The following is a 13,211-nucleotide window of genomic DNA, read 5'->3' as shown; positions in this document are numbered from 1 at the left end:
TTATTTTATGCAAACGACGACCCCAGTCAAATATTCTCATCATTTGACTTCCATCCCCGCTGCTCATTTTCGATGCATATTTTACCACCCCAGCGTTATTCCAACGCGCTAGTATACGATTTTTTTTCTTTAAAAGGAAGAAGTTTGCTCATATTGGAAGGCCATTTTGGTAATCCCTACTAATAAAAAGTTACCAAAAAAAAAAAAAATTCATCCCATCGAACGGTACAAAAATAAACGTTCCCAAGAAAGGTAAAAAGAAAAAATGGCAATGTAGGGCCAACAATGCCGGCGTATACTTTTACCTATAAGCACGTTTATGTGTATGGCACCACCCGTACGTGCGACTGAGCATATATACCTAGTGGAAGACCAACTGGAGGATGGAGGAGCAACAACAAGGCAACCCAATGGCTGATGCGGAACGTGCGTCCATTAGGACGGACGACCAAGTTAAGGATGACCAATCGGTGAGGCGGTCAGGTGAAGAAGCACAACCCGCGAACACCCCCCTTAGCGGAAAAAATGACCAGAAGGGAGAACCCATGAGGAAGAGGAAACATGCGGTGGAAGGCAAAGCCGCGACGAAAACGTTAGGTGAAGGGAACCAACTAAGTTTATACGCACAGATAAAGAAAGCCAAAATGAATGTGAGCAACAACGGGGGGAGGAAAGGGCAGAGTGATGACGTGGAGGTTTCCCCGAGCAGTGAGGAAGATGAGGTGGAGGATGACATAATTGAGGAGGAGGACGACGACCTGGTGGGGCAACCGCCCAAGGAGGAGGGAAAAAAAAAGAAAAAAGAAAAAAAGGAGAAGCGGGAGAAGCTGGAGAAGCGGGAGAAGCTGAAGAAGCAGGAGAAGCAGGAGAAGCAGGAGAAGCGGGAGAAGCTGAAGAAGCAGAAGACGCAGCCAGAAACGCTGTCAGACGGGCACTCCAACGCGCCCGCGGCAGCGGACGAGGTGAGTCCGGCCGATTACGAAAGACTCCTGGCGTCGGAAAAAAACAACAGCGCCATCTGGGTAAGCTACATAGCCTACCACCTGGAAAAGGGCAGCCTGGAAGAAGCCAGAAAAACAGCAGAAAGAGCCCTAAAGACAATAGATATACACAAAGTAGAGGAAAAAAGAAACATCTTCTTCTGCTACATAAATATGGAGTGCTCATATGGAGACAAACTAAAAGAAGTATTCAAAAGAGCTCTCCTTTCTTGTAATGAAAAAAAGGTGTATATGCACACAATGAATGTGCTAAAGGTAAATAAAAAATATAATGAATTGAAACAATTAAGTGAAGAAGCCATAAAAAAATTTCACTACTCCAAGAAGATATGGTCACATTATTTAGAAATTATACACAGCGCATTTAAAGATGAAGCATATGCACATGAAATTTTGTTGAAGTCTCTACACTGTCTTGCGAAAAGAAAACATTTACGTATGGTTATAAATGCTGCGAGGTTTGAATATAAGTATGCCAATAAAGAAAGAGGGAAAAGTTACTTTGAAAAATTAATCCAAGAATATCCAAAGAGGTCGGATCTTTGGTTTACTTACCTTGACATTCACATCAATTCTTTAACCAAAGGTGAAACAAAAGGAGAAAAAAAAAAATTAAATTTAAATCAACTTCAGTTTGTTAGGAATATATTTGAACGATTTTCTTCATGTAAGTTTAAGACAAGAGTGATGAAAATGATCTTCACTAAATGGCTTTTATTCGAGAAGAACCATGGCACTGTTAGCAGCCAGAAAATGGTTCAGAAGAAGGCCTATGATTACGTCGAGAGTTTGAACGCGCTTGCTTGATGCGTCCAGAGTGGAGGGGGGCAAACACGCCTCGCCGCGTGTCTGTGCGTCGTTCTGTCAAGCGGAACATTGCTTCTCCCCGTGTGGGCGCCCCATTCTTCGCCCCTTTTTTGCCGTCTTTTGCCCATTTCGCCTTTTTTTCGCCCTTTTTCGCCTTTTTTTCGCCCTTTTTCGCCTTTTTTTGCCTTTTTTTTATTATTGCTTACCCCAGCGGGAATGTCGTTATGCCGTCATGCCGCCGTCCCGCCGTCCCGCCAATTTGTGCACCCCCCATTTGTCTCACCTTTTTTGACGCCACTCCACCCTTGTTACTGCTCCCCTTGGTATTTTTCATTCGTGCAAACGAGGGGGGGGAGATTCTCCCCCATCAGCACTTAACTCCTTCGATAACCTCCCACAAAAGTGTAAATAAAAAATGGCACTTTCGTTTTGGAGTCGCCTTCAGGTTGATTTCGCTTCACCTCCACTTCACCTCCATGTCACCTCCACGTCACCTCCACTTCATCCCCACTTCACCTCCATTTCACCCCCTACGACTTCTGCAAAAAACGCCGGAAGCCACCCCAATCACTGGGCGCAGTCAAATTTGACGCACGTAAGAAATCTCCCAATTGACACAAAATGTCATCCTCGCAGGAGAAGTTCCCCCGTAAATGCTCCAGTAGCCTGTGCGACTCCTGCCAGTTTCCAGCCAAATACAACTCTAGCGCATTTCCAAACAGCCTCAAATATTCCTCAGGGAAATTCATCTCAATTGACTTTATGTCCTCGCTCTTTGAATATTCCTCGTATAGCTGTGATGGGCATGCCAAGGGTGTGCAATAAAATTGGTGGCTCTCTCTCGACTGCTCTCGTTCGTTCGGCGGGTCCCCCCGCATGCGTTATCCCAGTCGGGAAGACAAAAAAAATGTATACGCATCTGCGCGCATATGGCCACGCTGCAACTCTTTTACGTCGTAAGCCAGATTCAGCACTTCCTTCTTCCGACGGCGTCTCTCTGTCTTTTGCTTTATGTCATTCAAAATCTGGGGAAGTACAAGTTAAGTGAAAACTGTATTTTCTTTTTCCTTTTCTTTTTCCTTTTCTTTTTCTTTTTTTTCTTTTTTTTCCGAAGTGTGTAAAAACGAAAGGTCTCTCCAAATATCGACAATACCTTTATCATTTTTATGTCAACATTTCTGGCCACATCAAACGCTTCTATATTTTTTTTCTTCTGAATCTGAGACGAAAAGGTTAAATGGTTTTTGCTTCTTTTTTTTTTGAGGGTGGGGTGGGAGATCCATATGTACCTCTTCCCAGGTACACACACAGGGGGAAGCAGAGCATATACCATGTGACACTCCACGAAGTCACCCACACAGACACACACAAACGTGTTGTCTCTCCTTTACCTTATCTAGACGTATGTCAAAGGTGTACAAATCTAGTGGGTTCCCGCATCCCTTCAGGGTAACTCGGTCTATTCTGCGCAGGGACTTCTAAAAGATGCGTGAAAAGAGGGAGGGCAATAAGGGGAGATGCACACATGGCATGCATAAACGGAGGGGTGAAATATGAAATCTCACAAGGGCGGATTTCGACAAAGAAGAAAAAACCAACAAGCGTGGGGTAGCAAAGCCAACAAGCGTGGGGTGACAAAACCAACAAGCGTGGGATGACAAAGCCAACAAGCGTGGGGTGACAAAGCCAACAAGGGCGGGGAGAGAAAAATGGCTACTCGCGCAACTGCCCACCTTGAACCCCTCAGACATGTTGTCGTAAAATTCGCCAGAGATGACGACGTTCCTTTTGTACGTCTTAGAAATATCCTGTAGTCTGCTCGCTATGTTGACATTCTCGGATAAGTAGGAGAGGTCAATTTTGTAGCTGCTTCCAATGGCCCCTTCTATGGCCCAGCCGAAATGCAGACCGAAACTTAACTCGATGATGTTGTTCCCGACGAGCTCGTGGATCTTCTCGCTTTTGAGGAAGGACCGTATCTTCTCCGACTGCAGGGGGTTAAGTTCACGGCGTGCGGCGGTGCGTTCTATTTATGTGTGTTTATCTTTCCGTGCCGCGGCGGTGCGTTCTACTTTCGTGTGTTGTATTTTTTTGTGCCGCGGCGCTGCCTTCTATTTTCGCGTGTCGTATTTTTTTGTGCCCCGTCGCCGCGCATGACTACAGAGGCGTGCCTATCTGCACACCAGCATACGTGGCGCCTCCCCCTTACCTCGTGCAGCCTGATCAACGTCTTCACGGTGGACAGAAACGCCAAGTCGCAAACTCTGTTTATGCAAGCCTTCTCCGAAACCTCTCCCCCATTCCCCCCATCTGTCACGCGGCACTTGGACGTCAACAGACTTATCCTCTCATTGTGAAAGTCTCTTTTTTTGCATTTCCAGACAAGCAGGAATGCATCTCCGATGTTCTTATTTATAGACCCTCCGTAAAAATCGCAACAGTCGTGGATTATCTCTGCCACCAGGTTTATGAATATCATGATCTGGGCGCGGTGGTGAAGCGGTGTGTGTGGGGAAGAAGCGTGGGGGTGAAGCGTGGCGGTGAATCAGTATGGCAGTGTGATGGGCCACCTCGGGGATGCGTTCCTCCGCCCATTCGCTACGCACAAAAACGTAAGCACCGAACGGCCTAACCTTCTCCTTCAGCACCTCCGTTATTTCGGTGAAATTCCTTATGTCGCAAAATGAAAAGACGGAATAAACCACTTCCCCATTCACCAACAAGTTCACTCTCTCCTGCGCGTTGATATTTTTCGAAATAATTTTCGCTCCCGCCTCTCCGAAGCCTGCACAGGGATGAGAGAAGTGGAAACACAGAGAAATGGGGCAGACGAGAAAAGTTCAGCCAAACGCGGGAGATCTTTCGAACAGATGGTAGTCCCCGTCGTGGTTGCCAAGTCTCCATTATGAGCACATCACAAAGTCCCTATTCTAGCCTCGAAAAACACAAATGGACAAAGCAGCAGTTAAAATCGGGCGTACCTAACAACATCAGGGTTCCCAGTTTCATCAAATTTTCTTCCATCTTCAAAATTTCGTAATTCTGCTTTATGCCTTTTCTGCATTTTGGAGTAAGCGTGGCAGTAAAGCTATAGAAGTAGGCGTGTCGATATGTGCTCTCCCTTCACAGATATGTGCACCGCCTCATACGTATGCACCTCCTCACATGTATGCACCCGCTCCTGTGTAGGTGCCTTCCTTTACCGCTTCAATTTTGTATTCCTTAGTATATTGTCCAACTCATGGTTTAGCAGCTCCTCCTGCATTTCCAGTGCCAGCGTTGGGTTCGATCTGCGAGGCAGTGGGTTACGTAAGAACGAACGTGCAATCAAAATCCAGTTAGACACATGCACACCTGAGGTGCAGACAAACTAATCCCACAAAACCGCGACCTACTTCATCAGCTTCAACTTCTTCAATATGCTTTCTATTGGGAATAGCAGAACGTTCAGTTCGGAGGTAAAGTAAAACAGTATAATGAAGGAGAACTGTGCGGGAGGTGGTGGTGGTGGTGGTAGGAGATTAAGGGGAAGGAGTGGATACTGCTAGTTTTTTTCTTTTTTTTTGGAAGAAGGAGGGGATGAGTCAGTACATTCGGAGTCTATCTGCACGTGTGAACCCTACCACGATGACGAGAATCTTCAACAAGACAACGTTCTTTATTCGCTTCTTTACATTCTTCTTAACATTTATGTAAAAGGTAAACTCGGCCGACTGGTACACTTTCCTTTCGTACCTCCTCAGAGAGTCTTCTTCCAGAGGGGGGAATTGGTGAGGCCGTTCCCATGGAGTAGTCACGTGCGGGGGATGCACATGCAAGAATGTACACACATATATATGTGCACACATATATATGTACATATACATACTATACTATGCTCTCAACACCAGCTGAACTGCACATCTATGCACCACTAAAGTGCAATTCTCTTTTTGGAGTTTTTACTAAGGTCCTTAATTGTGCCACTGAGAATTACTTCCTCTTCGTCGTCACCCCCCTTTGGGGGGTTCATGCTTATAAATTTCAGGAGCTCCTTCTGCGTGCATTTGTGATGTTGATGGGGGTGGCCATGTGATGCATTCACTGCGCAGGTGGGCACTCATGCTTCGTTCAATGGAAGGTCACCAATCCAATCCTGCATTTACCCCTCCTCCCCCATTTAGTCGCACTCACTTTTACCCTCCCCTTACGTGTGACAAATGGGCAAAATCCCACAAAGTCCGTTTGTGCATCCCTACATTTAACTCCTTTTTGTTGACAAAATTTTGCAGTTTTCTCTTTGATTTAAAGCTAACTAGGTATTCATTGGCTCCCTTTTCCTTTTGTATTTCCTACGGGGAGGGGTAGTTGCACAAGTGGGGCAAGCGTGCCTAGCCCATCGTTACATGCTAGGTTACACAACTGAGTGCCAACCGACTAAGTTGTTCCTTTTTTTTTTTTTTCTTCTCTCTCCTTTCTTCCCTCGTACAGTATAAAAATAAAGAGCCTTCAAAAATTCAGATTCGTAATAATCCTCTAAAGAAATTCTGCAGGGGGGATGTGGGGGTGTAGGACATGGGTAGAGAGAAACACGCGTGGGTCGCTAAAAAGACGGACATTTCAAATATGGGAGAAATGACATTCTTCTTTGTGTTCTTTCCCATTTTTCTGAATTGACCAATTCCTCTTTTTTACGAACAGGTCAAGATTGTAGATGAAGTACTCCATGGAGTTATTCTGTACTTTGGGAATGGACATCTGTCGGGGAGAAGCGGTGCAGGAATGGTCAGCTAAATGTAACAAAGTGGCTCCACGAATAGGAGAGTCTCCGAAAAAGATATGCGCTACATCAACATAAGCATCCACGTCAACATAAGCATCCACGTCAACATAAGCATCAACATCAGCATAAACATCCACGTCAACATAAGCATCCACGTCAACATAAGCATCAACATCAGCATAAACATCCACGTCAACATAAGCATCCACGTCAACATAAGCATCAACATCAGCATAAACATCCACGTCAACATAAACACCCACGTCAACATAAACATCCACGTCAACATTAACATCCACGTCAACACCACCTCCCCCTTACCGTCTCGATAAATATAAAGGACAGCATCACAAAAAACAGGGACATAAAATATCTTTTTATCAGCGCCAGGTGCATTTTGTTCGTAAATTTTAGGCTCTCCTGAAATGGGAAGAAAGCATCTCCATAGGGGTCACTCCATTTTGACCACTCCCCTTGTATGCACAAATGGGTGCAGTCCTCCATGTAGTTCCGATCCACATAAGTAACTTCTCACATGGAGACAAGCCCTCCTCCCCTGTTTTTACCTTCAAATTGGTTCTATTCTGCATGCTCTCCATTTTTTCGAACTTTGGATCGGGGTCGATGAGGCAGGGAAGTGGAGGTTATCATAAAGTAATAAATAAGTGGACACATAATTATCTTTCCACATGTACATGCGAGAAAAAGTATTCCACAAGATGCATCGGCATTACATTCCACTCATTCCTGTGCTTGTACTTCTCCTTGGTGTGTCTTCCGACGAAGCAAATAATCAGCCTATATATTTTTGTGACCCTCAGAGCCTTCACTAGGTGTATCAGATAAACCACATCTTCGCTCCCAACATCATTTATTCCGTTTATTCTGGAGTGGGGAAAAAAAACATAGCAATAATAAGCAGTCAAGTTGTGCGAGTATCTACATGGGGCACTTTAAAACGACCCATCTGATGGAGAATCACATAAGGGTCACTCAACTCTGCTTGGGAGGATCCCCCCCCTTTTAGTCGTCATCTTTTTCTCGTCACCCACTTCGCCCCTCGGACTAACCTCTTTACATAGGAGTCGAACAAATCGAAGAGGTAATACTCACAAATGAACAAATCAAAGAATAAGGATACCAAAGAGATCACTTCGAAAAACATAAAATAGCAGGTGTAGGTTTTCCTCGTCAAAAAGTTTATCATCACTTCGACGCAGCATATGAAGATGAGGAGGACGATCAGATAATCGGACAGCGCGTCATGCTTCTGAGAAGAGGATCCACGGGAAGGTCCATATGATGTTCAGGTGCTATCACATCGTTTGCCTACTGGTAGATACATACATAGGCACGCCTTCTCTCCGGGTGCCGAAGCAACCTTGTCCATCTGTAACCTTTTCTAGAAGGATGTACAAAACGTCTTTGCTAAAAATTACAAAGAAGAGGTACAGAACGTACAGTAGGTTGACCAGCCTCGTCAACACATTGGAGTATAGGCCCTACATTGAAAAAAGGGAAGTAAGGTGTGTATGTGTGTGGGTGGGGAGACATAAACTAGCTGCAAAAATGGTTTCGCTTACGGCGTGCTCTCCTTCTCTCTATCCGATATTCTTCCTCACAAAGTAGTCTCTGTCTTATTCTACGATTCCCCTCTCCCTACCTCATATTTCGAAATGTCCAATTCGTCATCATATTTTTTCTCCTCATTTGTAATTTCCTAAGAAGAGTTTACCCACAGGGTCAAACATTTATTCCCTATTTTTGTGCGTTTCTTTTCGAATGTGTGTTTTCTCATGAATGGGAGAGATCCCTCCCCCCCTCGTACGACATGCATACAATTGTAGAAGGTACAGAATGGTGAAATAAAAAAAAAAGGTTGGATAAAGCAAAATAATTTGTGCTTCCCCCGAAAATTGTCACTGCCCAAAGGGGGCATATTTACATGGAGGAAAAAAAAAACGACATAACGCACTTTCATAACATGCGTCTATTTGTGAAAAAGTGCCATATGTGGTGGTGGCAAAAAAAAAAAAAACGGGAGGATCAACTCGCCAATGTTGGCAGGCCACATCTACGCATCTCCCCCTCAATCAGCACGTACATTGTCAGAGGTAAAGGAGTATAAAACTTTTTCCTTCGATCTACATTTTAAGAAATATCTTTTCAGCTTCTCATTTGGGAAAATTTCCTTTGCATATATGTGCTTTAAGTCCGGCATCGTTTCGCTTCTACGTTTTTATGAACCACTGCAGAGGGAGGGGAGGACAGGTCAAAAGAGGACAGGTAAAGACAGGGCGGGACAAGCACAGACCAAGACAGGATACACGTGCCTCTTCCGATGAACAACGCACAAGTGTGAAATTTTAAAAAAACAGAAAATGTTTTACTTTCTTTTTTGTGATGATATCGAAGGAAAATGTTACCTCCCTACTCCCCCCCATCCCCATGCATGGAAGGTGCTTACTCGCACTTCTACTTCTTTTCCTCAGAGAAGTGACATGTGCGAAACGCATTTCGTTACTTCGTTGGAGTACTTTGGTTTTATTTTGATAGCGCGCAAAATTTTGCTATCATAAAGTTTCACCATTTCAGTGTTTCACTATCTTAATATTGCGCTTTTTTTTTCACTTTGATTTTCGCCCCTTAGATCCACTTTTTTTTTTGTCTCATTTCGATATTTCCCCCTGCTGCGATTTCCCAATTTTAGCGCATCTACAGCTTGAGAAATGGCCCAAAACGTGTCACTCACGACGGGTGTTAATTTTAGTCAAACAGGGATGGAAGCAATTTCCATAAGGGTAACCTCTAAGCGGAAATGGGCCGATATCGTATAGTCTCGTGGGATGTGTCCGAATCGACGCGCAAATAAGGTGGAGAACTAAAAAAATTTTTAAAAGACAAAGTGGAGAGAAATACGCCCCTCCTAATTAGCCCTTTCTATGAGCATTTTAAAATACACCTCGTTTTCTTCCCCCACAAGAGTGCACACGTACGTATTACATGAGAACATGGAGAAGTTTTGTGGACAATCCTTAGCGGCATAAACGCACCCATGTTTGTTTAAAGAGGGCCAATCGAACGATAGCATAAAGGAGAAATGAGATTTATCTTCCACTCCACGCAGTTCCTATGGGCCACTTGTGCTTGACAGCATTGGTCCCAAAAATTCATTCGTGCCATATCTCCTGCACGTTTTTGCTCGTCTCCGCGAGGGGGAGGGGAGGTTCATTCCCCCCCGTCTGGGTTGGCCGCGCCACGGTATTGTTACGTTAGTAGGAGCTTTTCGATTTTTAGTTTTTAATTTTTAAAATTTTTAACTTTTTAATTTTTTAATTTTGTAACTTTTTAATTTTTTAATTTTGTAACTTTTTAATTTTTTAATTTTTTAATTTTTTAACTTTTTTACTTTTTAACTTTTTAATTTTGTAACTTTCAGTGTTCACCATTTTGCGTACACCGCTGCACGGCCGTTGCGGCAAACACAAAGCATAAGTTTATTATGGACTAGGGACACAGGGGGAAAAGAAGACTACGCTGTGCGCCTCGCTAAGGTTATTAAAAATTATATGCAGGTGCATTCTTGCGGCATGTCGGTGGGTGCATGCTTATGTATGCGGCGAAGACGCAGTAAGGGCGAGTTTGGCAACAGGGAGCTGCCACTTCGGAGCCGTCTCCACAGGGGCAACTGTTCCTGTGTGGCGGTTTCTCGTCGTTCCTGTGTGGCGGTTTTCCGTCGTTCATGTGTGACCGTTTCTCGTCGTTCCTGTGTGGCGGTTTTCCGTCGTTCCTGTGTGACCGCTTCTCGTCGTTCCTGTGTGACGGTTTCCCGTCGTTCCTCTATGGTGACCCCCTCCCCGAATCCTAGGCGGCGTTGAAGTAAAACGTCACGACTCCCTTCTTTCCCAGAGAACAGGGCTCAACAGCATATTCGGATAAGTCAAATGCACAGGACAGGTTAAAGGTTTTTTTAAAATCACCAAAGGATAGATGTAAATAAATGGAGTCATCAGCTTCTTCGACATGTTTCAAATTAAAATTAATAAAAGAGTGTTCAGATAAACAGTTAACCAAACTAGGGAGAAACTGATCGGTGACAATGCTTAATTTGGGTAACTTAATTAAAAATAATTTGTTCGGGATGACAAGGTAAATACAGCTAACCGATCTGTCATTTTTATAATAAAACCCTGCTGATGGAGATATGTTTAAATTTCCTTTAGAAAAATCACATATGTGTATCCCATCTTCAGTTGCTACTGAATACTCCTCACTAATTTCTCTCTTTAAATTTATTTTCACTTCTCCCTCTAGCAATTCTGATACTTGCTTAGGTTTGATTGAACAGAAAAATAAAATGTCACTTGCTTCTTTGTCAATCTCGAGATGATATTCCTTTACCTCCCTATCTCTGTGCACTACGTCATTTATTTGATATTTCAGTTTGGGGGAATAGTTAAGAATATTTGCGCTGTTTATTATGTAGTCTTTTAGTGGACAGTAAACTCGAGAGTTTTGGAAGCATCTCACTTCGTATTCTTTGTTGACCCATATTTTCACCTCTTCTCCGTGGTGCGGGTTTAGGTTACACACTACTTTGGTTTTTTCCTGCGGAATGAAGTTCAATCTTTCTGTGAAGTCACAGGAGCATAGATTTGCCTGTTTGCTTTGGTTGGCTTCACCTGCGGGGTCTCCTCCATCAGCATTGCCTCTATTGTTGGCATCTTGTCCGTTGTTACCGCTTCCATCGCGGGCTTCTCTTACGGTGCCATCATTTCTCCCTTCGTTATTGCTTCTACTGCCACTGTTTCTATCTGTGGATGCGCCTTTCCCGTCAATGACTCCCCCTGAGCCGTCGACCGGGTTGACGGCGTTGCGTGTCCGCAGGCCCCCTGCCCTTTTGGCACTCACTAGCAGAAAAAGAAAGCACACCAGCAGGGGGGCTTTCATTTCTGCTTTTGATTCCTACCTTCTGCTTTTGGTACCTACCTTCTGCTTTTGATACCTACTTTCTGCTTTCTACCTTCTTCTTTCAACCTTCTTCTTTAAACCTTCCGCTTTCTGCCTTCCGCTTTCTACCTTCCTCTTTCTACCTTCCTCTTTCTACTTTCCGCTTTCTACTTTCTGCTTTCTCCTTCCCACTTCTCACTCTCGGCTTTTTTTTTTTTTTTTTTTTTTTTTCTCCCTCTTAAGGCGAATGCTCTTTTTGCGTGTTTGCATGCATCACACATTTACGGCCACCAAATGTTACTCATTGGTGAAGTTAAACTGGAAAAAAAAAAAAAAAAAAAGCGACTTGCTCCTTTTTCAATTTTGCTACCCCCTTTGCTTCGCTCAATGGGTTAAATTCGCCAAGCAAGCTTTACATCAGTGTGCCGCGAATTGACTAACCACAAAGTTGAGAATTCTTCACAAATGAAGAAGCGGGTGAGAGCGGCGTGACACACTTGGGAACTCATAAAAGGGAGGGGGGGGGACACAAATTGATTTCTTCCTTTTCACTTTGTTTTTCACTTTCGCTGCGAACATTTTTCTTTTTCAGTTTTCGCGTTGTTTTTCATTTTCGATTCGCTCATGCTTTTCTCCCATTTTATTTGATTATTTGATTATTTTATTGTTTTATTATTTGATTTTTTTTTTTTTTTTTTTCTCCCCTCAAGTGCCCCTTCCCCTTGCATGCACAAAAAACAACGTTGTAAGAACAAGAACAAGAACAAAATGGCAACACCGCGCAGGCTTAAATGGTCACCAAATCAAGCAAAAAAAAAAAAAAAAAATTGCGTACATATGTACACTTGCAAATATGCTCAATATTCCCTGTAAGTGAAAAAAATGACTTTACGACGCTGCGCGCGAACACTGTATAACTTACCAAACAGAAAAAAAAAAAAAAAAAAATTCCATAAAAAAATGTGACACTATTTATGATGTTATTTTTGCCCCTTAAGAATTTTTGCTTTTTTTACCCACTCAATGGTTACTCTGTTTTTATTTTCTTTCTTTCCCTCTCACGCGGCTTATACATATATGTTATTATATTTTTAGTCACAACTGCTTTACTTTTTTTTTTTTCCATGCTATTTGTGCCCTCAAAGGGGTAACACCCACTTGCCGCTGTCACAATTTACACACCTGGGTCCCCCTTTGTATGGAAAACATTCGTTCGACGTACTCACGTCCACGCGTTTCGAACGACTGGGGTCCTGACTCTCAAAAATTCGATTTCCATTTGGTGTAGCGAACTTGTGAAAGCAAAAAAATTGAGGTGAACATTTTTTCATCTCGCTGCCATTTCGGTACTGAGACCCCAAAATTCCAGAGCCACGTCCTGACATGATGAACGCGGCTTTCCAACCTGAGACAACGTCACTTTTGAGAAGATTTCGGATTTAATTAAAAACGGGAGAGAAGATATTCCTCCTTTCAGAGAAAATGAAATAAAGTTGGAAAAATATGTACAGTACATATACATACATTTTTTTTTTTTATCCATTATGCTAAATTGTAAACGGGGAGGAAAAAAAATTAACATAAAAATGTAACACAAAAAAGGGAAGAAAAAATAATCATGTTGTAGAGCATTATGCGGGATGTTGTGAGAGAAACTCACACGGGAAAAAGTATGTAAAAAAAAAAAAAAA

At 43.2% G+C, this 13,211-nt stretch overlaps 4 protein-coding genes across 4 annotated transcripts in view; 1 reads left to right on the top strand and 3 right to left on the bottom strand.

Annotated features, from left to right (window-relative positions):
• Positions 1 to 410: 410 nt before the first annotated feature.
• Positions 411 to 1,808, top strand: PCYB_135200 (hypothetical protein; the record flags this gene model as incomplete). The annotated part of the gene is made up of 2 exons (XM_004224545.1): positions 411 to 1,497; positions 1,588 to 1,808. The coding sequence occupies 2 exons, from the start codon at positions 411 to 413 to the stop codon at positions 1,806 to 1,808; spliced, it is 1,308 nt and encodes a 435-aa protein (XP_004224593.1).
• Positions 1,809 to 3,157: 1,349 nt separating this feature from the next.
• Positions 3,158 to 8,791, bottom strand: PCYB_135190 (adenylyl cyclase 1; the record flags this gene model as incomplete). The annotated part of the gene is made up of 18 exons (XM_004224544.1): positions 3,158 to 3,286; positions 3,542 to 3,796; positions 4,018 to 4,290; positions 4,442 to 4,593; positions 4,790 to 4,866; positions 5,012 to 5,098; positions 5,204 to 5,295; positions 5,432 to 5,559; positions 5,754 to 5,844; positions 5,999 to 6,139; positions 6,277 to 6,334; positions 6,487 to 6,545; positions 7,137 to 7,169; positions 7,248 to 7,455; positions 7,641 to 7,840; positions 7,968 to 8,072; positions 8,234 to 8,290; positions 8,675 to 8,791. The coding sequence occupies 5 exons, from the start codon at positions 8,789 to 8,791 to the stop codon at positions 7,248 to 7,250; spliced, it is 687 nt and encodes a 228-aa protein (XP_004224592.1). The 3' UTR covers positions 3,158 to 3,286; positions 3,542 to 3,796; positions 4,018 to 4,290; positions 4,442 to 4,593; positions 4,790 to 4,866; positions 5,012 to 5,098; positions 5,204 to 5,295; positions 5,432 to 5,559; positions 5,754 to 5,844; positions 5,999 to 6,139; positions 6,277 to 6,334; positions 6,487 to 6,545; positions 7,137 to 7,169.
• A 1,644-nt stretch (positions 8,792 to 10,435) lies between these two features.
• On the bottom strand, positions 10,436 to 11,362 carry PCYB_135180 (hypothetical protein; the record flags this gene model as incomplete). Its single annotated transcript, XM_004224543.1, has 1 exon — positions 10,436 to 11,362. A coding segment is annotated over one exon (924 nt), but the record flags the coding sequence as incomplete, so codon positions are not given.
• Positions 11,363 to 13,055: 1,693 nt separating this feature from the next.
• Positions 13,056 to 13,211, bottom strand: part of PCYB_135170 (hypothetical protein) — a gene marked incomplete at both ends in the record, with an annotated part of 3,536 nt that continues 3,380 nt past the window's right edge. Inside the window, one exon of the mRNA XM_004224542.1 lies at positions 13,056 to 13,067. Within this exon, the coding sequence (XP_004224590.1) occupies positions 13,056 to 13,067 (12 nt within the window). The remainder of the gene's footprint in view (positions 13,068 to 13,211) is intronic.

Source organism: Plasmodium cynomolgi, chromosome 13, assembly GCF_000321355.1.
Source record: "Plasmodium cynomolgi strain B DNA, chromosome 13, whole genome shotgun sequence".
NCBI lineage: Eukaryota > Apicomplexa > Aconoidasida > Haemosporida > Plasmodiidae > Plasmodium > Plasmodium cynomolgi.
Note: the sequence above shows the minus strand (reverse complement) of the source record. Positions and strands in the feature narration are given on the sequence as shown.